Source organism: Pogona vitticeps, chromosome 5 (genome assembly GCF_051106095.1).
Source record: "Pogona vitticeps strain Pit_001003342236 chromosome 5, PviZW2.1, whole genome shotgun sequence".
Lineage (NCBI taxonomy): Eukaryota > Metazoa > Chordata > Lepidosauria > Squamata > Agamidae > Pogona > Pogona vitticeps.
In genome coordinates this window covers 143,816,196-143,841,037 of record NC_135787.1, presented here as the reverse complement: position 1 = coordinate 143,841,037, position 24,842 = coordinate 143,816,196, and the positions used below count along the sequence as shown (strand labels likewise).

General features: G+C 39.7%; 2 protein-coding genes across 19 annotated transcripts in view; one reads left to right on the top strand and one right to left on the bottom strand.

Moving 5' to 3' along the window:
• The window catches only part of GRIP1 (glutamate receptor interacting protein 1), a 377,681-nt gene extending 368,774 nt beyond the window's left edge, over window positions 1-8,907 (top strand). For 11 of the 18 annotated variants that reach the window (XM_073000404.2, XM_073000406.2, XM_073000405.2 and 8 more), the window contains 5 exons: window positions 743-845; window positions 987-1,031; window positions 3,830-4,063; window positions 5,878-6,024; window positions 7,130-8,907. In XM_073000404.2, the coding sequence (XP_072856505.2) occupies window positions 743-845; window positions 987-1,031; window positions 3,830-4,063; window positions 5,878-6,024; window positions 7,130-7,363 (763 nt within the window). In that variant the 3' untranslated portion in view covers window positions 7,364-8,907. The remainder of the gene's footprint in view (window positions 1-742; window positions 846-986; window positions 1,032-3,829; window positions 4,064-5,877; window positions 6,025-7,129) is intronic. The other 7 variants (XM_073000408.2, XM_078376902.1, XM_078376903.1 and 4 more) reach the window with 1 other exon arrangement.
• The window catches only part of HELB (DNA helicase B), a 33,215-nt gene continuing 17,101 nt past the window's right edge, over window positions 8,729-24,842 (bottom strand). Inside the window, exons 6-13 of the mRNA XM_020786016.3 lie at window positions 22,792-22,933; window positions 21,596-21,726; window positions 20,537-20,621; window positions 19,302-19,361; window positions 16,710-16,980; window positions 15,545-15,679; window positions 14,311-14,778; window positions 8,729-10,452 (exon numbers count right to left, since the gene is read on the bottom strand). Coding sequence (XP_020641675.3) covers window positions 10,357-10,452; window positions 14,311-14,778; window positions 15,545-15,679; window positions 16,710-16,980; window positions 19,302-19,361; window positions 20,537-20,621; window positions 21,596-21,726; window positions 22,792-22,933 — 1,388 coding nt within the window. The 3' untranslated portion in view covers window positions 8,729-10,356. The remainder of the gene's footprint in view (window positions 10,453-14,310; window positions 14,779-15,544; window positions 15,680-16,709; window positions 16,981-19,301; window positions 19,362-20,536; window positions 20,622-21,595; window positions 21,727-22,791; window positions 22,934-24,842) is intronic.

The window sequence follows — 24,842 nt, the reverse complement described above, 5'->3', positions numbered from 1 at the left end:
ATATTGATGAAAGGAACAGGAAAAAAATGACGGCTTCTCAGGCATGCTTGAACAAACAACTGGTGGTTAAGGAGGAATTATGGGGTATTCAGCATGCTTTAAGTGTAGAATGGCTAGTTCTGTTGGCATCAGTAATTATAACGATAGAAGATGCAAGATTTCTTCCAATTTAATAAACTTGAATGATGATCTGCCCTTTCCCCTCACAAACACACCTGTACTTGTGACTTCGGTTTGTAGGAGTTCCTGAGGGTGAACTGTCCATTAAGGCAGCTGTGAGAAATGCAGACCAGGACAGAAAGATGAGACAAGAGGACCAAAACTGATTTTGGAGAGAACTGATAATTATAGGTTAATGTTTGTGGTTTGTTTTTGTTTTTTTTAAACTCTGCTATTATATTTCTTACCTATACAGTTGACATGGTTAATCACTGGACCTTTCATTCCATAAAAGTGCAAATATTTTACTGCTGAATGCATCCATAGGTTGTTCTTTTTCAGTACAAGGGCTTTAAAAATAATCTGAAGTCCCGATGAAGTTCAGCTGATCCACAAGCCCGTGCCTTAGCAATCATGCATGTGCCCCAGCTGTAGCCTCTCTTGGTTCCACTCTACCTTTGGCCACAGTTGTTCTTTAGTCTCCTGGTGTCATTATGATTTGTATGTTTAAAGCATTCCTGTGATGTTCACTGCCGTGTTGCTTTGCCTTTAACCAAACTCTCCCCCCCTTCTATAAATCTAGTTTTGCAGGTGCCCCTGAGACTGACCATGAAGAAAATTTCTGGTCTCAGGCACTGGAGGACTTGGAGACCTGCGGACAGTCAGGAATTCTGAGGGAATTAGAGGTAGAAACAATCTTAATCCTGTCATAAATCGTGTTTTTTTTTTCAATTAACACTCATTTATTTACTGTTTCCCTCCTTCCCTTTATTAGTTTGCATTAATCTCACAAAATCATTTTAAAGCTTTAACCCCCCTTTCCACAGGACAAGGCTGACAGGCGTCTGTGTTTGAGAACCATGACTCTCTTGGTACCTACCCTTTATTGTTTGTATTTTTGCTTGTGCAGCTGCCTTCCCAACGCCCCATAATCAAGCTCTGTTTTCTTTTTGTGGAGCTGCTACTGAAATGGTACAGCTGTGTGCTGAAAAGCTTACCCTGTGCTACCGCTGGCTGCACCTGTTTGTAGGCTTATTTTGCCTTCACAGCAGTACATCCCATTGTCCTCCAGCTGCTTTTATGAAAGGTTTTCCTGGCATGTATCTCTTGCAACAGAACCGAATCTGAATTAAGGGGAACATAAACGAAAAACAAAGTTCTACATGTTTTCTTTCAACACTGGATTCACCTGGTGAAGCGACTTCAAAAAGATCTGTGTATGCAATTGCTTTTTTTTTTCTTTCACATTGCAACCTGATGGTAATACACCTATGAATTTCACATTAACTTCACAGTGAGAGGTTTACTTCAAAAATGGAGTAAATAGACATCTCTTGGTTTAAAGTTGCCTGTATGTTCCTAAATAATAGCAAATATGAATATACTGACTTTTAATGCCTCAGAAGGGTGAGTCTTCAAGGATTTTCTTTTATGTTCTTTTAAATTCCTTGCATTGCAAAACTGGCAGAACTGCATTTTCATTTTATGTCATATCAAAAGCTCTGAGCAACCACAAGGAATGTGAATGGCATAACTGGGTAAAACTCACGCAGCTCCACTTGATTGCACAGCCTCAGTCTTATGGCTTCTGTATTGCATGTCTGTTTACTTCAAATGCAGATCTGGTGTATGTTTAATTGCCATTCAGAGGAACTTAGGGAAACAATGTCATGTCACTCTGGTTGAGTTCTGTCTAAGACATGATACCTCAGCCTTCTTGTATGGATTCCTCTGGAGAGCATAGCAGATGGATTGAGATATAGATAAGAATGAATGCTTTCATAGGTTGATAATTCTTCAGTGTAAGGATGACAGAAGACTTTTTTTTAAATGAAAACCTAACTGGGCACTTAGCAAAACTGTCAGCATCTCTTGTGAGCAGGGAACAGGTGTTCAGATTACACTGTAGAGATGGGACACTTATTTCCCATCCCTCTAATCTTGTCTGTAGCCCTCTCAAAGTACGGCTCAATTTTCATTATAACAGAGAATTAATTATTTTAATTCCTCAGGGATAAGAAACCACATTTTAAATACCTCAAGTCAAAATCTAAAAACATAGGATACATCCATTTAAAGCTTTTTAAAAAGCTGAAATTCCATAGTACCAGTTTTTTCATTTAATTCCAAACAACAGGAACTAATCACTCATCTTTCCTATATATACTAGGAACATAGAAAGTTACTTATGCCAAGTCAAGGCTCCTCACTGCACCAGAGCTGGAGAAACTGTCCCTCCCAGTGTTACATTCCCACCAGCCTCACTAGTGGAGAGGAATGGCTGCACCAGTAATTCATCAGTCTCTAGGTTCCCCACCCTGGCTAGGACTGAAGTGACGGAGTCTCTTTCTAACCTATCTGAAAAGGCCAGGAATTTATCCACTTACATTAATTTCCTCCACTCTAGTGTTCTCCCTTCCCTGAACACCGCACACTTTATGTGAATGCAGTTTCATATTTGGGGATTCAAACATATAATTGCTAAGCAATTGCAAAAATGGATAATTCCTTGAAGCAAAGAAGCCCAATTCTGAGATGTTTTCATAATTTGAGGTGAAGATAGTGGATTAATAGACTTCTACTATTTAATTATCTTTTGTTTTTAGCAATTTTGGTTCATAATGTAGCTATGTTAAATTACCAAAGAAATTCCATTAACCGACATGCGCCCCCCCCCCCCCCAATTTGCCAATATGGAATTTTATTCTTCCCATTTCTTCCTTTATTAAGCCGCCTTTCTTCCCACCAGGAAGAACATTAATTTGGCTATGTTTTCATCTAAACCTCAATGTTTTTGTAACAATTAGATAGTATATCAGACAGGTATACTCTCACTGAAAGTTATTTGTCATATTTTATCAACCTGCTGTGATATTTTAGTATCTGTGGCTATTACAAAATCTTTGTTTTTACAGCAAGATACATTATTTCTGAAAGAAGTAAAATCAGCCACAACTACATGATTCATTGACCACAAAATGTAAGGTCAATGTCAAAATTACATGCAAACTCATATAACATATAGATAAATCTTCAGCAGTTTTTTAAAAAACAAATTGTGTGAGGACCAGAATACTGTAACAGATTTTGAAAGATGCTCATACAACTTTATTGTTCTACTAAAAGGCTCTTCTCCCCCAGCTTTTTTTTTCTGGACCCGAATCCTGAGACGATTCAGCATTTTATGGTATTGCCCTCTCATGATCAAAGATGTAGGTTCTTCAAGAGAAGCATGTACTGCTGACCCACATTTTTCACTTGAAATCTTAAAAAAAAAAGTGACTTCAGTAAACCTTTTATTATATTTTAGGATAAACTAATTTTTTAGATGCTAGGATTTTTTTTAAAAGACTTTTTCATCAGTCAGTAGACATTTTTACAGTTTAGTTTCATTCTTCCTACTGCCAGAAATAACAGCTGTGGTCTAATGTTGCAGCTCAGAATTTATAGTGGCTTTAATATTTCAGTCACCTTATGCCCTTTTGTCCAGTGTTTTTTTCCAAAGGATGCTCAGTCAAACTGTCCATCTATCTGCCACCCATATGCTATACCCTGAAGTGACTGTGTTTTGGCAATTATAACAAAATAGAAGATGCTGCCCTTTGTTACAAATTAATCTCCTGCTTTTACTATATGGCATATTAGAGAAACCTGTTTATTAATACTGTAGGCAACCATTATGTCAGGGAGCACAATGAGTCTGAACCATGAGAACCCGCAGCCCCGTGGCCATCTAGGAAGACAGGCTAGCTTCCAGGAAAGAAGCACATCGCGGCCCCATTACAGCCAGACTACCCGCAGCAATACCTTGCCTTCGGATGTAGGACGAAAATCTGTAGCTCTGCGGAAAATGAAGCAAGAAATAAAAGAAATGATGTCACCAACTCCTGTGGAGTTACACAAGGTTTGTGTGCATTGTTTTGACAGCAATATTTGCAATGCGTGTAATGTAGGGGGAAAACTGCTAAGAATTAAATGTTGGTGCAGTTTATGGCCTTGTTTGCAAGACCACTAATGGTATATCCTTGGGGAAGAAGAGAATAGAGTCAAATATACATTTCTGCAAGGCATCTCTCCCAGCATTAAAACTGACAAATGGTGACTACTCATACAAAATGTGTTTCAAAAGAAACAAGTTTGATCTGGGGCAAAGTCCATTCATTATTATATTAGGGACCTGTTAAGCTCCTGGATTTTCTATGACAATCCATATAAGTTTTTATTCTCTCTCTCTGACTCTAGAAAGAACCCACTGAGATACTCCTTTTTATTAATGGATTTCTAATAGTCACTTGATTGTGCTAGAAATCAATTTCTGTGTTAAAAGAATGCACTCTGAGTAATAGAAACCCTCAGCATTTTAACAATGCTCGTCTGTTTCATAGTGATGATACAGAATTGTTTTCAAGAAACAACAGTACAAACTGTTGAAAATATTTCTTGCTATCGAGACACAGCAGAAAATGGAGAGGAAGGAAGGGAACTTCATGGCCCAATATGAATTTTATTTGCAGTATATATTTCATCAAGTCCAACCCTCTGCTCAATGCAGGAATCCAAATCAAAGCAGATCTGAGAGATGATTGTCCAGTTTTCTCTTGAATGCCTCCAGCATTAGAGTGCTCACCACTTCCCAAGATAATTAGTTCCATTATCATACTGCTCTAACAGTGTAATAAATAACAGTTTTTCCTGATATTCAGCATAAATCTGACTTCATGTAGCTTTATCCCACTATTATGTGTCCTGCCTTCTGGGATGAACAAGAACAGATCCTGCCCATTCTCTGTATGACTGCATTTCAAGTATTTGAAACGTAATATCTCCTCTCAGTCTTCTTTCCTCTAGAGTAAACATCCCCAGTTCTTTCAGTCTTTCCCCATAATGCTTGGTTTCCAACCCCCTAATCATCCTTGTTGCCCTCCTCTGAACTTGCTCCAGTTTGTTGGCATCCTTCTTAAAGTGTAGTGTCTAGAATTGAACACAGTACTCTAGATGAGGCCTAACCAGCACTGAATAGAGGGGGACTAGTACCTTATGGGATTTTGAGAATATATTTCCATTAATACAGCCTAAAATAGCATTTATATCTTTTAAGATTGTACTTTTCAGGCCCATTAAGTTGCAATTTAGTAGGCAGAAGGGATTGTGATGAGAAGGGTACACATAGAGAATGAGTGTACCGTGCCATTATTCCTGTTTATATCCCTCAAACACATATATGCAGGGAGAGAGATGTATACAGGCCTCTCGTTAGACCATCAGTATCTGGGTATTTTCACCTTTCTTCATCTTTAGGGAAGGGTGAAAATGCCCAGATTATGTATCCTAGCCATCAAGGATGTTGCTAACAAAATGTTTAGCTACAACACTGCAATTTAGCTACAACATTGTAGAGGTTAGGACTGGAGTCACAGTTCAGTTAAGGCGGGGAGGGGCAGACAACAGATCAGGATCTCCTGGCAAAGCAGCATGGCTAGTTGCCCATTCCTCAGAAACTTAGCGATGCCAAAAGGAATTTTTGTTAACACTTAATATAAACAAGCCAATAGTACAAGACAGCCTTGTTAAAAGATATGACGCATGGAGGGTGAAGACAAGGAAAGGCAAAACCCTCCAAAATAATTAAAAGGCGGGGCAAAACTGGTTTTCTTAATTTTTTTTTAATTTATTTGTTTACTAAAACAGATCTTATGATAATGTTTGCTACCTCCACAGGTAACATTATTCAAAGATTCTGACATGGAGGACTTTGGGTTCAGCGTCTCAGATGGCTTATTGGAAAAGGGCGTGTATGTTAAAAATATTCGGACAGCTGGACCTGCAGATGTAGGTGGTCTGAAGCCATACGACAGATTACTACAGGTAGTGTTAAAATTGTGCATTATTGTGAATTAAAGTTGTATAGAAAAACTCTCTGAACACAGCATATGGTTTTTGTTAAGTTAAAGAACAGTAACCCTGACAGTCAATAGAATGCAGAAGCTACTTAATTAATCACTACATAATTGCAATCCTGTGATCAGTATCTTGACATGTACTGCTGTTGAGCACAGTGGAAGTAACTTCTGTGGAAACACATAAGAACATAACATAAAAACATAAGAAGAGCTCTGCTGGATCAGGCCAAGGGCCCATCTAGTCCAGCTCCCTGTATCTCACAGTGGCCCCACCAAATGCCTCTGGGACCACATGAGACAACTAGATACCCGTCTCTTGATACCCCTCCCTTGCATCTGGCATTTGGAGGTACCTTCCTTCTTCTAAGCCTGAAAGTTGTACACCCCTCATCATGGCTTGTAACTTGTAATGGACTTTTCCTCCAGAAATCTGTCCAATCTCGTTTTAAAGGGATCTAGGCCAGATGCCATCACCACATACTGTAGCAAGGGGTTCCACAGACTAACAACACGCTGGGCAAAGAAATATTTTCTTTTGTCTGTTCTCACTCTCCCAACACTCAATTTGAGTGGATGTCCCCTGGTTCTTGTATTGGGTGAGAGGGAAAAGAGCTTCCCTCCATCCACTTTATCCATCCCCTGCATCATTTTATACATCTCAATTGTGTCCCCCCTTAGGTGCCTTTTCTCTAGCCTAAAGAGCCCCAAACGTTGTAGCCTTTCCTCATAAGGGAGGCACCCCAGCCCAGTCATCATTTTAGTCGCTCTCTTCTGCACCGTTTCCAGTTCCACTATGTCTTTTTTGAGGTGCAGTGACCAGAACTGTTTGCAATACTCCAGATGCGGCCTTACATAGGATCAGACTACAAGTCTTTGCTTTGAAACATTAACAAAGGACAATTAAATATAATAAATCCTCATAAAAGATTTCCTACTTCAGTTCCGTTTGTTTATTATTGTTTTCCTAAAGTGAAAGACATTGTTGTAAAGCCAAGGAATACTTAAAGGACTAAATCCATTTTCTTAAGTTTCTCTTTCCTCTAAAACAGAGATTTTTTTTTACCTTTCAGGTGAACCATGTTCGCACAAGAGACTTTGACTGCTGTCTAGTTGTGCCCCTCATAGCAGAATCTGGTAATAAACTAGAACTGGTTATCAGTCGAAATCCAGTAGCCTCTCAAAAGATGAGCTCAGAACAGACGTTCCCAGCAGGAGAGTGGAGTGATGCAAACAATGCCTTTCTTCAACAAAGCGGACACAACAATGGTTCAGAGATGAAACGAGAACCTACAAACACTTTATAGCCAAAAACTGTATTAGTGTGAGACATTTAAATGGTGCTAAATCTCTTTGAAATGTCTGCTACACTGAAAAACACAATTATTATGTGGCATTGAGAAGCACAGGAATCTTTTAATTTCCCAAGGCTCATTATTTGCTACTTGCTTCCCAAATGGAGTTTCATTTTGCTCGTGTTTTTTTATGACAATGAATCGTGCCATTCCACACTGACCTTAAAATGAAAAAAGAAACAAATGGTGAAAATGGCTGTGTTCTCTAATCCTAGTAGATTGAAACATTTAAATGAAAGATGGCTCTTTTCAACTCTCACTAGATTGAAATAAATAGTCCTTCCTAAATGAAATCATTTGAAGATGGGGTTTGATTTTTTTCGAACATATTTGAAGACTGCTGGTATCTACATGAAGGAATTTTGAAATATTGCTGCTGTATCCAGAGGACTGCTGTATCATAGTAGTTGCTTTTTAGAGACCTGTACTGTTACTCCCTCTGTTATAATGTAAAGTGGGGGAAAGGGAGGAGAAGGCTTCGTTTTACAATTATTTTAGCAAAGATACACACAGGAAGCTGACATGCAAGAGGATAAAGTTTTACGACCCAGCTGTAGTATGATTTTATTAGGAGTTACATTATGCCCTATGCAATGGTGAACTGAAGAGGATGTGTCTTGCAGCCTGTATAGACTTCTCACTTTTAGGTATCTGGGACTTCTACTGAATTTTAAAACAGTTAAATAAGTTTTAGTGAAATTTTAAAAGAAATTTTTATCACAGACATTCAAATAGTGTTGTTTTTTTTAAAAATCTGAATTGCGATAGCAAAGGAATACTAATGCAAAACGATATGAGCTGCCCAGTTTAGGGCACACACAACTTGTATAGCTACAAAAGATTTTTGAATTAAAATGAACTGTCTGTGCATTGGTTCAAATCATCTTCAAATAGCTTTGTTGGATCTCTTTCACTGACCATTACCATTTTTGGCAAATAATATTAAAACTGTAAATACATTTTGCACACACACTCCCAAATTCTTTCCTGTTTCCCATTCAAAGCAATAAAATGCCAGTTGCTTTTTTAGGCTCACCAGCAGCTGCTTGGTTTTGTTTACTGTATTGTCCTAGTAATTAATGTTACTTGGTGATTGGAAGGACCCTGGATTTGTCTATAACTGTAGAATTTTTGTATCTAATCTATCATTTTAACTACCAATTTGGCTCATCTATTTGCATTGTTAAAACATCCCTAATGCTGTTTTCCTTAATATGAGCAAGCTTCCCCCCCATGCACACACATAAAATGTTTTATTTATATTTCAGCACTGCCAGAGAAAATTCATTCAAAATGAAATCAAAACCCAGACCATGAACCACTTAATATGTATTTTTATTTGAAACAAATGAGTATTAAACTAAAGTATTTTTGTACAAATTTAATACTTTAATAGCATGATATTTATCGTCTATGTATGGTTTCTGGGAACTACAACTGTTACAAAATTTGTATGGAAAATGTAAAAAAATCAAATAAACAGTGATTTAAAGACAGTGGCTTTGCTCCTTAGACGTATAAGTAGAGGGAGACATGTGAAAAGGAACTTTTCTGTCTCCCCAGTGGAAAGGGAGTCTCCAGTATTCAGTGGGTAGGAGACAAGAAGCACCAACATGGGCGTATGCATCTTGGGTCATTCAAGATTTAACATTAACATCCTTAAAGGTGTGAAACCTGCTACTGCTATGAGCCAAACAACTTCCACAGAACACACCTCTTTAAAAAAATGAGATACTTCACCACAACTTTTCATCAACTTGCATCATTATTCAACACTACACAATGTTTAGGTTTAGAAAACATGAGTTTTACCAATGTAAAAACCTCCTTCAATTTGCCACAACCTGCTCAACAGGCCGTTCACTATATGGAAGAGCTTCTCCATATGCAACTTTGTCTGGGACGTGAAGGTCTATCATTTTCCCTTAGAGAAGCAAAGAAATGGTGAAGTGTTCCTTACATACAGATAACAGACTCGTTTTGTCATTATTATAACAGTGCCTTTAAATGAGGGGCATAATTACACAAATAAAATAGAGCATGACGCATTTATGTTTATGTATCCTGTTAAGCAACTCTCACAGAATTTATTTATTCCAGCCAAACAGTCCAAAGTTTGCAACAAGATAGGAAGGTAAATAGCCCTTGTAGGCAGCCGCTCATAACGCTTGAGCAGGCAGTGTCCTGCTGACTTCTAAAATGGGTTAAGAAGGTGCACTTAGCATGAAAGACATTCATTTCCCCTGTCTTTGTATCCAAGAAATACAAGCAAACAGCAGTTACCCCCCCCCAAAAAAAAGAGTCACTTAAAACTAAAGCAAAGCAAAACTGAATTATTTGATAACACACATTTTTATAAATATTGTCCAAAATCATGTTGTGGAGTTCTGTCTGCACAAGGCAAAGAGTATAATTTGCAGCAGCTTCTCATTGGCCATCAACAAGTCCCACTTGGATTTGCAGATGTGCAAAACCCCTCCAGACCCACCTCATGTTAACAAAAACTTTTTTGCTTCTACTGAGATGCTGCCAGAGAGTCACCACACATCTGGAGTGACTTAAAAATGTTCAGCCTTCATATACAGACTACATTTCTGTCATTTAAAAGAGAGATTAAAAAATTAATAATAAAATCTAATAATATTTTAAGTTTTAAAAATATATTTTGAAAGTTCACTGGCCAGAATCTTATTAAAGTTCACATAACTTGTTGCAGCTAATTTATGAGGTGCCAGTATATATACTGAATGTGATCCTGCTCAAAAGCCCAGTTGTGCAACTAATATGCATCCTGGCCATAATTAGCTGCAGCAAGTTATGCAACCCCTATGTAAGCAAACAATAGAATTCCGGTCAAAATACTTTGTAGTTTCCTTCAGAGCTGTTTCAACTTAAGAGAAATAGAGGTGCAGAATACAAAGAATCTATTATTTAAACTATCCTTGTTATGAATAAAAAAGTTGCTTGGAAGCTGGACTCTTCAATGTCATCCTTTGAAGTAAGTTGGTTGCAAGCGGAGATGTTTTATTATCCTCTGTTACCTGTGAAACAAACAAAACACACCCATACATTAAGATTTAAAAGAACATAAACTTAGTTTACCCTCACTCTGATGATAAGACACCAAAATATGCCAAAAATAGCAACCTCATGTTTGACCATATCAACTTAAATACCACAAAAAGAAGCTAAGAAATTACAGGTAACATACTTTTAGAAAAAGAAAGAAAAAACCACACACTATGATATAATATAAGCAATTCCACTCTTGATTCATCTCACTGAGACAGGAAAACTAATCACAATGATAAACCTTCAAACAATTTGAAGACGTTGAAACACAGGGAAAAGTTGCTGCTTTTAGAGTCATTTAGTAGTTTCCACTTTTGTCACAAGTTCTCATTTGTAAAACAAAAACGGAGGTCAAAATAGCAACTTGCCCTGACAGTGTCTGCACAGTTAAATCAGATACAATTTAAACTGTTAGGGTTCCATTCCATGGAAGTTCCATCCATTTGTAGTTTAGCAGAGATAATCAATGTACCTTAGCAGCGATCCCTAGTCCATCCCCAGGAACTACTGTGGAGAATTGGAGAAATCTAGCCAAGTCACAATTCTCAGGATTCTCCATGAGAGTTTAAAATGGTATCAAACTGTGTAGTATAAATATATCTAACCACCTATCTTATCACGAACTTACTGAGACATAAGTGCAAGCACTGGAACAACCAGACACCAGCACACCCTGAGCAGATTTCCCAAGAGGAAGAGATGGGGAGGTGCAGGAAGTTATTGATAATAAGCTATGTGGAATGAAGACACAGAAACAGGGCAACGTGGAGAGAACAAGAACCTTGGTGACATAAACATGAGGAAAAGTACAGAGTGGTGGGATGAGCAGTGACTGAGCGAAAGAGATGACAGCATACTGTTTGCCTTTTAGTCCCTTCCTAAGGAGAAGTTCCCAGACTAACTGTAACTGAAGTAGAAGTATACTTGTATAAGGATGGACTGTACAAAGCAAAAGAGTAAGGAGAAAATGAAGGTGTGATTTTTAAAACTGTGAAGGAGGCCAGAAACTGGCAAGAGAGAGCTTTGGTAATTATGAGCTAGGCAGCTACTAGTTTATCTAAACGGCAGCCTAAACCCTAAGTAATTTACCTTTCAAGATCTGCACAGAAGAAATTTTTATTGTGACATCCTTCTTCTAAAGAAGCTTTCAAAACAGCACTGAGGAAATTTTCTGAAGGTCAAGTGCCTATTTCTCTCCTGTTATAGAATTTGGTGGGGCACACCTCTCTCTGTCAGCTAAAAAATGTCTTCTGAGAATCTTGGAGAAGAAGACTCTGACTGCTAGACTGATTTACAAGGACTCTGAACTGATTTATGTCTAAACTCTGTTGATATTACTGTGAATGACCATTGGACTGAATGAGGACAAAGCTGTATGTATGTACCTTGTAACAAACTTGATTTAATATAATTTTCTGCTATCAATACTGTCTCTTTGCTTGGTGACTTCATCAATCTGGGAAATTCTACTTGTTAGCACCACCTGGCACGCTACAACTCTGTCACTTTGGCACTGCCTTTCTTTGGGATTGGGATGTAGACTGTTCTTTTCCAATCCTCTGGCCACTGCTGAGTTTTCCAAACTTGCTGGCATATTGAGTGTAGCACTTTAACAGTGTCATCTTTTAAGATTTTAAATGGTTCCACTGGAATGCCATCACCTCCACTGGCCTTGTTGTTAGCCATGCTTTCTAAGGCCCACTTGACTTCACTCTCCAGGATGTCTCACTCAAGTTCAGCAACCACACTGAGTTGTCCGGGACATCCAGATCTTTCCGGTATAATTCCTCTGTGTAATCTTGCCACCTCTTCTTGATGTCTTTTGCTTCTGTGAGGTCCCTACCATTTTTGCCCTTTATCATGTCCATCTCTGCACAAAGTGTTCTTTTAATATCTCCAATTTTCTTGAACAGATCTCTGGTTTTGCCCCTTTTATTATTTTCCTCTATTTCTTTGCATTGTTCATTTAAGAAGGCCCTCTTGTCTCTCCTTGCTATTCTTTGGAAGTCTGTATGCAATTTTCTGTAACTGTCCCTATCTCCCTTGCATTTTGTTTCCCTTCTCTTCTTTGCTATTTCTAAGGCCTCGTTGGACAGCCACTTTGCTTTCTTGCATTTACTTTTCTTTGGGATGGTTTTTGTTGCTGTAACCTGTACAATGTTACGAGCCTCCATCCATCGTTCTTCAAGCAATCTGTCCACCAAGTCTAGTTCCTTAAATCTGTTCTTCACTTCCACTCTGTATTCATAAGGGATTTGGTTTAGATTATACCTGACTTGCCCAGTGGTTTTTCCTACTTTCTTCATTTTAAGCTTGAGTTTTGCTATAAGAAGCTGATGACCAGAGCCACAATCAGTTCCAGGTCTTGTTTTTGCTGACTGTACAGAGCTTCTCCATCTTTGGCTGCAGAGAACATAGTCAATCTGATTTTGGTATTGCCCATTATATGGGTAATACACATGTTCTTGTGTAGAGTCGCCTCTTGTGTTGTTGGAAAAGAGTGTTTGCGATGACCAGCTTGTTCTCTTGACAAAACTCTATTAGCCTTTGCCCTGCTTCGTTCTTAACTCCAAGGCCAAACTTATCTTTTGTTCCTTTTATCTCTTGACTCCCTACTTTAGCATTCCCCTATAATGGGAAGAACATCTTTCTCTGGTGTCCGTTCTAGAAGTTGTTGTAAGTCTTCATGGAATTGGTCAATTTCAGACTCTTTAGCTTTGGTGGTTGGTGCATAAACTTGGATTACTGTGATGTTGAAAGGTTTGCCTTGATTCGTATTGAAATCATTCTATCATTTTTGAGATTGTATCCCAGTACAGCTTTTCCCACTCTTTGGTTGACTATGAGGGCTACTCCATTTCTTCTACGGAATTCTTGCCCACATTCCCGGAATTCTTGCCCACGCCCATTCCCGTCCATTTTAGTTCACTGATACCCAGGATGTCAATGATTATTCTTGTCATCTCCTCTTTGACTACATCCAGCTTACCAAGGTTCATAGATCTTACATTCCAGGTTCCTATGCAGTATTTTTCTTTGCAGCATCGGACTTTCCTTTCACTTCCAGGTGCGTCCGCCAATGAGCGTCCTTTTGGCTTTGGCCCAACCACTTCATTATCTCTGGAGCTACTTGTACTTGTCCTCTGCTCCTCCTCAGTAGCATGCTGGATGCCTGAGGGGCTCATCTTCCAGCATCAAAGATACTGGAGTGGCTTGCCAGTTCCTTCTCCAGGTGGATGGCGTTTAGTCAGAACTCTCCGCTATGACATGTCCGTCTTGGGTGTCCCTGCACTTCATAGCCCATAGCTTCTCTGAATGACTCAAGCCCCTTCATCATGACAAGGCAGCAATCCGTGAAGGAGAATTCTATCCTAATATTTTGCTATAGAACCATTTTTAAATGGAATGCTATGCTAAATACCATGTTCCCTTTTCAACAAGCAGATGAAAGATTTGTTCTGTCTATCAGCTCACTTCTGTTCACTGTTCCCATTTCTCTTTATGCCTGTACTTCAGTACTACAATCTACCACCTATTTAGTTATTTTTTCTAAAATACAAGGGCCAGCTAACATGAGAGATGACAAGAAGAACAGTAACGCTCCTCAATGCAGATCTTAAAAGGCCCATGAAAGAACCAGCTGTTGCAAGGCCCACTCTGACAGGCATACTGTGCAACCTCCACTATGAAACTAAGACGTTTGGATTTCACAAGAGCATAAATGGGACGCCTGACAAATTTTAAATGCCCATTGAAAGAATTATTACCCACAGCAGCATGGCCGGGGGGGGGGGGGAAGAGCGCAAGAGAGAGAAGGGGTTTCTCACCAAAGTTACTTTTAAAGGACTTGAACAATCATCTGGAAATTCACTTCGCCTTTTGTGTTCACTTGGAGTAAGCGCTGTTGCCCCTGAAGTACCAGCCTCTTCATTAGTTCTCCCTGGTTCATGGTCACATTCCATCTGACAGGGAAGAACAGACTCCTCTTCATTGGTAAAATTATTTCTAGTAGGAGAACCACTGTCCCCAGTGTTATTCTCTTGATTCTGCTGAGTCATTTGAGGTGATGATGATTGCTGAGAACTGTTGATTTTTCCCACAAGTACCTCTTTCATATGTTTACACAAATAGGTTTTTCTCCTAAAACTTTTTCTAGCAACCGCTGCCTGGAGCTTGGCTTCTTCAGCAACGATATAGACTCGGCTGCGTCCTCGAGTGACAGCTGTGTAAACATGCTGCCAGTTCTGGCGACCCGAGTTCCCAACTACGTAGACCACTGTTTTTTCCTCGGAACCCTGAAAACAATATGGACAAAGAATTCCTGAATAAAGTAGTTTCAAAGTAATTCAAGAATCTTGCAACTGTTTTGTGAGTCTGTTTAAGTTTGTGGAGAGTTTGTTTAATTTCTATGTATGCTGCATGCAACCCCAGCCGTAGGTTTTGGAATCTTACCTGCACTCTTTGTGGGAATCCTGCCCCCACCAGTGAATAAACAGTCTTTTCTCAAACCTCTTTACTCTTATTGGCTCTTCAAGGATATTCTCTATGCTCCCTGTGGCCTTACACAAACATTTCTACTATTGAAGTTAAAAATTTATTTCACTGCCGCTGATCCAGTTCCTCAGGCTTTTCTAAAGACCCCCCCAAAAGTTTTTGAAAACTATTTGAACAGGGCCATGCATCATTGCTTGCTTCTCATTTTTCTACATCTCGGCTAACTTCACATCAGACCTTGGAAGGTGTGTTGTTGTTGTTGTTGTTGTTGTTGTTGTTGTTGTTGTTGTTGTTGTTGTTGTTGTTGTTGTTGTTGTTGTTGTTGTTGTTGTTGTTGTTGTTGTTGTTGTTGTTACTATTATATTTTATAAAATGGATGGCTAGTTTCTACCTTTATATTGTGCCAAGCAGGGCCAAATCAGCGTCTAATAGCTCTCATTAACACATTTTTCTAAGACACATTGGGCAATTACTCTACATCTCCTTCATGAATCTGATACTCTTGACTGTTAAGCACTACGGCTTATGTGATTTTGCTTAGGATGGCAAAAGTGTAGCATAGCTCACCTGGAATGTATGAATAGTTCTTGCCCAAGCGTGCTTAATCTTAGAATTTCTCCGGAGAGCTTGATACAGCACAGTATACTCAGGTCCATCAGTAATGTTAATGGTCAGGATGCGCTCATCATCTCTTTTTTTATCCTATAGATGCAATTTGTAAACATACCACTTTCCAAGATTAAAAAAAAACCTACATAGTAATCAGCCAGCGGAGTCCTTAACTGTACTTTGCCTTTTGTTAGTTGAAATCCAGTAGAGTAGTAAGTCACAACTAAAGCAGGACCACTGAATCAGTGGGATTCTGGTAACTCAACACCTCCATAAGTTCCACTGATTCAAGGAGGCTACCCTACTTGTGACTTACTACTGGATTTCAGTCATTGCTACAAAATAGACATATACGAAGGAAATTATTTTCACGTTACCTAGATCCTAACTATACACTTCATATTGAAGAGATGGGCAAACAGTTGTAGCTAGACATACTATAATGCTATTTCTTCAGTATTAGAAGTATTTGCTTATGGAGCATTCTACCATGCATCTGGGCAGACCTTATACTTGTATCAATTCTTCCTCTCCTCCTTACTCCTACCATTTTTCAGACCAACATTAATGAGTAACATTCAGAACTGATATTTTACGATAGTTATGTGGAGGGGGCTTCCCCTCATACAGTGTATTGCCATAATTTCCATCATTGCAGGCCTGTGATATACAGGCACAAAGTATGAGAGACGGTAACTGTCTCTTTAATGTGACCCCAACTGCCTAAACCTAGTGGATTTACGAAATTTTCATCCCAGTTCCCAAATGGAGGATTCAGAAATTTTTTGCATCACCCTATTCCTCAACCAAATAGAAACTTGTAGTTTCAAAGGAAGGCTAAAGGGGAAGGTGTATGAATAATGCCTGTCTTTGTTTGAGGAACTGGGGTGTGACATCCAATCAACAGGTTCCTCAACTTCCACAACTCTAACGAAGCCTGTAGCTTTCCTAATTTTCATCTAAGACACATCCCTGGCAAAATCCATCTGCCATGATCTTTTAGGACTCTTAGTTCTTTGCACTAATGACAAAGCATATTGTGTCTTCATACGAGACTGAAGAAGAATCTGCACGTTCTCCTTTTAGAAAAACGCTTATGACGATCAACTGATCACAGACTTACCTCTTTAATGAAGAATATCTCACCATTGCACAAGCGTCTGTCATCGTCTGGAGGGGAACGTGTCTTTTTGCCACAGCAAAAAGCCCTTCTTATGCACACAGGGCTAACGCAGGGATCAGAATCTTCAGAGCCTTCAAGAATACAATCTTCAGGACCTTTATCATTCTTTGTGCAAACAGATTTTTTTTTTGGAAGGAGGTCTTCGAGGTACACATTCTTTGTGGAACAGATTTTGTCCCCGCACAGAAACTGCAGTTTGTTTTTATGGTCTCTGAATTAAAATGGGAAAAGATGTTTAGGTTAAAGACTCCACACAAAGTCATTCCTTCAGTTGCAGCACTAATGACTCCAAACAGCCTAATGGCTCCCAACAGATTTTCCTTTGGCTTCACTAGAGAACATCCATCTCAATGCATGCAGAACCATGAAAGGATACAGAAGGCTTGTAACAGATGTGGCAGATTTCTAGTATCTGTTACAAAAGTATGATTAAAAGAAGGATACACCAAGAGCTTCCAGAATATTCTCCAAAACAAGCCTAAAGAACATGCATATATCTCATATCATAACACTCCAGTACATTCTGAAAATAATTCTAACATGTTGAATAGCTAGCTTACAGCTCTGTATTCTGGACATAGCTGTCTACTGTTACTGGACAATGAACCACAACTAATGACCTTTTTATATTCTAGAAACCTTGCAGTTAACTGCAAGTGGAGCTCTTCTGACATGCTCAATATACCACTGGAGCAACGTCCCATCTAATGGGATGTAATGGATGAGGAGAGCAATACCACGGAAAGAGTTCTCCTTTCAGCTGGTTTTGTGGGAAAGAGAAATAGTGAAATCTGATGCAAATCAGATGCAATACACAGAGAAAAATAAAAGACAGCCATGAAATGCTGAGGCACTGCAAAAGAGAGTGGGGCACCTTGCAGGACCAGTGTTGGAAAATAAGGCTAAACCAAATTATCATGCATACTAGAGAATCTCAGTTCTCCACATGAAAATTGTGTGGCCAAAAGATGACCTTTCATAAACAAGAAGCACCAATTAGAAATGTAGTGGCATCTGAACATTTGCAGAAATACGAAAACTTTTTAGCAAAAATCCCTTGAGACACCTCGACCTTAATAATTTGGAAGAAGAGTAGTACAGCGCAGCAAAGCAAAAGCCTAATGAAGACTGGACATGGTCAGCAGCCACAGAATGTTGGGATGCAGGGGGAAAAAAACAAAACAAAACAGTACAGGAGAATGGGGCAGTTTGTCTGAGATCCAAACAGAAGCATTCCAAACAAGAACACTCTGTGACAAGTCCCAATTGTGTTGTGTGTCATCATGTCACATCTGACTTATGGTGACCCTCAATGCGTTTTCAAAGTACATGAGATATTTGAGATATTTACGGAGTGGATTCATCACTGCTACCCCTAATGAGTTTCTATGGCTGAGTAAGGATTTGAACTCAAGTCTCCTAAATCCATTACTCCATCCAGTTCAGTACACTGTCTCTCAAGTCCCACTTATATTCCCTAACCTTCCATACTAACTTTGAAACTAATATATATGACATACCCAAACTATTTAGTGAAAAACTAAACCCAAAGGTCACACTGATGACAGCATTCTTAGCAAAAACTTACTGGATTTGTACTTTGGCGATTAAGATTTGGCTTTGGCTGTTGTGCTAACAGGAGAACTAGTGAGGTGTGATGGTGTCAGAGTAGGACTCAGGATAGCTGGGTTCACTCCCTCCTTGGCCATGGAAATTTACTTGGGGGGTGCTAATGATAAGCCACTCCTCTCACATATCTCAAAGACACTACTGGAGTTGCTGTAAATCAGAAGCAACTTGATGGCCCATTACACACACTGTGGTAACAACTGTATTAGAAGATCGAATTGTCATTTGGGCCAATGGGCTGCAAATTAAATCAGAAAGCCAGGGTGACTGCTGCGTTGGCAGCCTTTCAGCTCATCCAGAGCAGAGAGAAAGCACGTGGAGAGACCAAGGCTTTGCTCATACACACAGCACTAAATCGTACATAGCACTAAATCATATTTCAGTGTTACATGACAGTTGGGCCACCTTTCAAGTCACCTGTCATATCATTAGCACTATCAATTATCCAGTCCCCTTCTTTCACATGTACACAAGGCAGTCTGAACACCTGCAACCCTCACAATGGGTTTTCCTGTTGTTAAGTTTTGAATTTTCCAACCAGTTTGATTTAGCTGTCTGACTCCACAAAACTGAACTCCGTCTGAGTTTCTAAAGGGACCTCATTTACACTGTTCCTAAAAGATCCGTAATAGCTGAACGTTGCCTCTGCACAAAATTCATAATGTATAAGGGCCAGAAGGTTAAAAGCTAGCATCCCACAATTTTCTTCCAGAATCATGAAACTAGTTTCCTTGCTTGCAACTTTGGTACAAAGACAAACAAGTAAATTGCACTTTAAAGTAAGAAACTGAAACATTTCTCTTTATCACATTCAAAACATTACCAATTGTTCGGCTAATTTACAGTACAAACAATGATAACAATGAACGGGGCACACCCAGAGATCCCCAACTGATGTCATACCGCATTGGATGGTGTGAATAGTGCCTACAGCAGATCTCATTTATGATGTCACATTCTTTTCTGAGAAAAGAAAAAACACCTTTAGTTTATATATTATATGAAAGGCTTTCAGAACAATGGAAGCCAAAGATGCTATACCTTTGGTCTTTAACCGCTGAAAAAGCAAGGGCTTGCTCTATCTCAGTATATCATTTCTAGAGCTGTCTCGGTTCAAGGCAGGAAAACATGAAGACTGTGAACACAGCCACTAAAAGCTGAAGTTAAGGATATTTACCATGTTATATTCTATAAGGGCTAGAAGCAATTTGCTTTCTAGCCCTGTGTTTCTGAGAGAAATGTTACAGGGAACATACCAACAGCTGTCATTACTAATACTAGAGGTCATGACTAGAGATGGCCAGGAGTGGGCAATTCAGTGGTTTGGCCCAGTTTGATGCAGCACCCACACAGATGTTCTGCGGATGACACACACTCCTTTGTCCCACCTCCTCTGCATGCTCTCCAATAACCCAGAAGCAAGCTTCACTCCCCACCTCCTCAGCCCGACTGCCCACACACCAATCAAAGCGCACACTTCCTTCCTCCAGCAGTCACACATGTAAAAGCAGTGCTGCAGGCTTCCCTGCCCCGCCTCCTCATCCGAGTGGGTGGCTGCTCTTTCCGTAACTAATGTAAGGGTTCGGAATGCACATTCTCCTGCCATGGCACCCCATTCTTTGAGAATATCAACTACACTTCAACCCTCAGTCATTATTATTTATCGTGTCTGCAAAAGTAAATGGTGGGAAAGGAAAATGTCTCCCCACATATAAAGATCAAATTACCCTGTTTCCCTGAAAATAAGACCTAACCTGAAAATAAGCCCTAGTAAGATTTTTCAGGATGCTCGTAATATAAGCCCTACCCCAAAAATAAGCCCTAGTTAAGTGAAACCCCGCCCTCCACCCTTGTTCGGCAACCAGAAGAAGATGACATGACTGTATTTGAACAAACATAGATGGTTGTAAATGAAAAAAATAAAACATCCCCTGAAAATAAACCCTAATGCATTTTTGGAGCAAAAATTAATATAAGACCCTGTCTTATTTTGGGGGAAACACGGTAGCCGCGCTGTAGCCAGCCCCAAGGTCCTTCCCCAAAATTAAAAAACAAGCAACATGATTTCTCCACCAACTCTAGACATTTTAATAGTTGGTCAATAAAAGATCTTCCAGGTTTGTACACAGAACTATTACCTTCTGAAAGTAATGAACTGTGATTGTCTAGGATTTTTCAATCCTGGCCCTTTTTCAAGCAAAGCCGTTATGGCACTTTGTAAATCTAATTACAAAACAAAAAGGACAAAAATTAATTACAGAATATATGGCTAATAAATAAAAAACACACCCAACAATCTACTTCAAATGTGTCGTTTACTTATTGTCACTTTCTATAATGCATAATTTGTTGTTGTTTAGTTGTTAAGTCATGCCCGACTCTTCGTGACCCCATGGACCAGAGCACGCCAGGCCCTCTTGTCTTCCACTGCCTCCCGGAGTTTGGTCAAATTCATGTGGTAGCTTCAATGACACTGTCCAACCATCTCGTCCTTGTCCAAAGGGGAGGAACTGCCTATAATGCATAATAGCAAATTGGAATTGATGAGATGAGTTTTATAATGGTCAAGTACACATGTGGGTAACCTGCAGTATTTGCAGACCTTCCGTATGATTCAAGTGAAGATCCACATGAAGCTCTACATTCGTGCATACATAAACAGAGAGGGGGGGAGGGGGGGAGGGAGGGCTTTGCAAAGTCTGCACAGCTATGAAGGGGAACAAGCTATCCAGCGACAGTGCTCCCTATCTATCACCTTCCTTCCCAGGACAGACAACACTGAAAGGAGCATGCAGTTCCCAAAGGGGGTAGGTTGGGAAAAGTAAAAAATGGTCACTCCTGCACACTTTTCTCCCCAGGCAGACTGTGTTCCCCCCCAGCTTTCATTCTCCATTCCTGCAAGGATGGTCCCTGAAAAGGCAAGACTCTCCCTGTGAATGACAGCGAAAGGGTGAATGTGAACGTGCATGAGCAACAAGACCAAGCCCCCTGCTGATTCCAGGCCTGCTCTATAGCACCCACTGCTGCCTGTGGTCCTTAGGGACAAAAAGGTTGCCTGTTCCTGGCTCTCCAGAGGTTGTCCTGCAGCTCCCACCAGCCCTATCCAAGGGGGAAAATCTGAAGGTGAAACAGAACTCATACCACGTAAGCAAGCTACGTGGTACTTAAAGCTAATCACTTAAAAGTTCAAAACTTACAGTTACTGCCATCTCCAGGAGGCAAAAGAATCAAAATAAATTTTTTCTCAGAGCTTGCAACTGGCCATATTTTACTCTCTTCAGAAATTCTCAAGACTTCATCAAACTCTGGATACCTCCGCTGAAAGATCCTGCATTCAAAACAAACAAACAAAACAAACAAAACAAAAAGAAATGTCTCTCATACAAACAGAAAAATGTGCTTGTACCGCTATCTGATTACATCATTGTCAAGTAAAGTTTCATATTTAAATATCACGCATGAAATTATCCAGATACCCTTCTCCTCTTATAAGGTACTATATATGGTTACCATGCCATGCATTCGCAACAGAACTAAGTTTCAGAAGTTTCTTCTGAATGGGGGATGAAATGTTGAACAAGCTGTAAGTGAAAAAAAATATTGCTTTTACACAAAGACATTGTGAACTTGAATGTCTGAGTGTATTAAAGGATGCTTCCGCAGCCCTGCCCCCAGACCTTTACTCTTCTTGTTTGCTAGTTTAAAGCATAGAAAAGCTTTGCTTTTCTCACTGAACTTGGTGTCACTAGACTCTGTCACAGATGCACCTGCATGCTCCACTTTGAAGCTAGGCTGTGGTCCATCGGCCAGCCACGAATATCCTGTCTACCTAATTTCCTATTGAAATGTAACCACAGAACAGCTTGCAGACAAGTTAGAGTACCCAAAGGGGGAGAACTGCCTATATAGTTAGAAAACATACGCCCCTTTGCTGTTCTACCCTATAAAATGTATACTGAATAAGCCTCTTGCTCTACTTGCCAGCCAATGAGGATTTTTCTGTACCTTTATTTTCTTGTGGTAAGAAGGCATAAAAGCTCTTTGTACTTTTGGGTCAAGGTCCCGCATGTCTGGAGGACCCGAATGGCCACTCAAAATAAACAGCGCTTGTTCTCTCTCTTGAGTCTGCGTATGGTCAATCTCACCTGCCTGACTGTATCAGAGTGTTTTAACACTCCCAGATTTCTTATATGTGTCTCACAACACATACACAAATACACAGATTATTTTTTAAAAATGCTCTTGATTACAAATATAACAAGGAAATGATGAGCAAATTATCTATGCCCCTGTATATGTCAAACAGGAAGTATAATGGGCAGCTGATGTGATTCAGCTCATAGAAGCAGAATGAGTTTTGAGAAGCGGATTTATTTTATTAAAAAGTCCTTACCTTGTCGCATTATCCACAATCAACTGTGACTCAGCTCTGTGATTTGTTTTCAGTTCTATGCACCAACCTCTCGATTTCACACTCTCAAAAATATCAGCCAGCATGTTGCCAGGCTCAATACTAGGTAACTGCCTAACATCACCTAAACAAAAGGCAAAGTTACATTCAGTAGGAAAATTACATACAGCAGAGACCTTAACCAGAAGTCAGGTTCAGCACCTCGGGCAATGCTCTTGAACGTTCAGACCAAAACTCAGAACATATTCATCATCCCCACAACACTGGAGTCAAAAGACTTCACTATCAGCCACATGAACAAAAACATACTGGGCTACACATGTATGGATAGCTGGAGAAAAAGGTTGCTGTTAACACAAGGGATTCTTATTATTGAATTGGAGATAAAAAGGCTGCACCACCTTCACAGGCATGCTTGGTGCAAACACTGCAGAGGGCCTTTCCACTGGCTATGGAACTGTCTTCCACAAGAGACCAGGCTGGTCACCTCCCTTCTATTCTTCCACCAGCAGTCAGACTTTCAATATGTAAACTACTGCCAAGGAAGGAGTTTTAAAGGGACAGTTGTTCTTTTATTGATTTAAAAGATGTTTTTAATGTGTTTTACTAGGATTTTAGCTGGTACTCTTCAATAACTGATACGCTTACTTGCTTCTAATCATGTGGTTTTAAAATGTGCAATTGTTTTTAATATTTCTCTTTTTGCATCCTTTGTAAGTCACCTTGAGTCCCTATACAGAGAGAAACACAGAGTAGAAAATCAATCGATTGATGGATCAATCAAAATCTTTCTTAGCAATTCACAATATGGCAGTATTACAATTATAAAATGAGATATAAAATGAATCAAAAGATAGTTCAAAAATGTTGAATTATTATCAATATTGCACAAATCCATCTCCCCCCCTAAAAAAAAGCAGACAGAACAACTGTCTTATTGTCCCTCAGTGGCTGAAATACTACTTGTGCAGCTATCCTTCATAAGGTTCAGGATGTCATCAGCTGCAGCAATTTTTTTGGAAACAAACATTTCCCTCCTGCTAAAGGTCTAGAGCAGTGGTTCTTAACCTTTGTTAGTCGGATGTTTTTGAACTGCAACTCCCAGAAACCCCAGCCAGCACAGTTGGTGGTGAAGGCTTCTGGGAGTTGCAGTCCAAAACTTCTGAGTAACCCAAGTTTAAGAACCAGTGGTCTAGAGGCTCTCACTGGATTTCTTTTTATCACGAGGAAGCTGTCAGAGCCCACAAGACAGTGAGGAAGCATTTAATTTCTAAGACTCAATGCCACTGAGATGCCTTTGCCATCAGCAGTGAATTTTGGAAATTTAATGCTTCCCCCGCATCCTGTGACCCAGCCACCCACAGCTTCTTTATGATGAAGAAAAATCCATGGGAGTCACAGAACCAGTGGGGCATGGGATCAGAAATTGTTTGTTTCTAAAAAATTGCCATGGCTGATGACATCACCAGCCTTAAGCAGAGTAACTTATGGAACACAATTTCAGCGACTGATTTTCAATTGCATTCATATTTATGCCCCTGTTCAAATAATTACAGTGGTGCCCTGCTTGACAATGACCCCGCTTGATGACGAAACTGCTTTACAATGACTTTTTGTGATCGCTATATGTTTCTATGGGGTTTTTTTTCACTTTACAATGAATATTTCCCTGCTTCGGGAACCGTTTTTTCGCTAGACGATGATTAGAAACAGCTGATTGGCAGCTCGCAAAATGGCTCCCCGCTGTTTTCCAGACCGATTGTTCACAAGACAGGGATCCCAAAATGGCCGCCCTATGGAGGGTCTTTGCTGAACAATCAGGTATTTCCCCCATTGGAACGCACTGACCGGTTTTCAATGCATTCCAATGGATGGTTTTTTTTTTTTGCTTGACGACGATTTTGCTTAACAGCAATTTTAACGGAACGCATTATCGTCGTCAAGCAGGACACCACTGTACCTTTCATGGGACAACTTTTTTCCCCTACACTCTCTTTCCTATAATTGAATAGCTTAATTTACAACCACAGAAC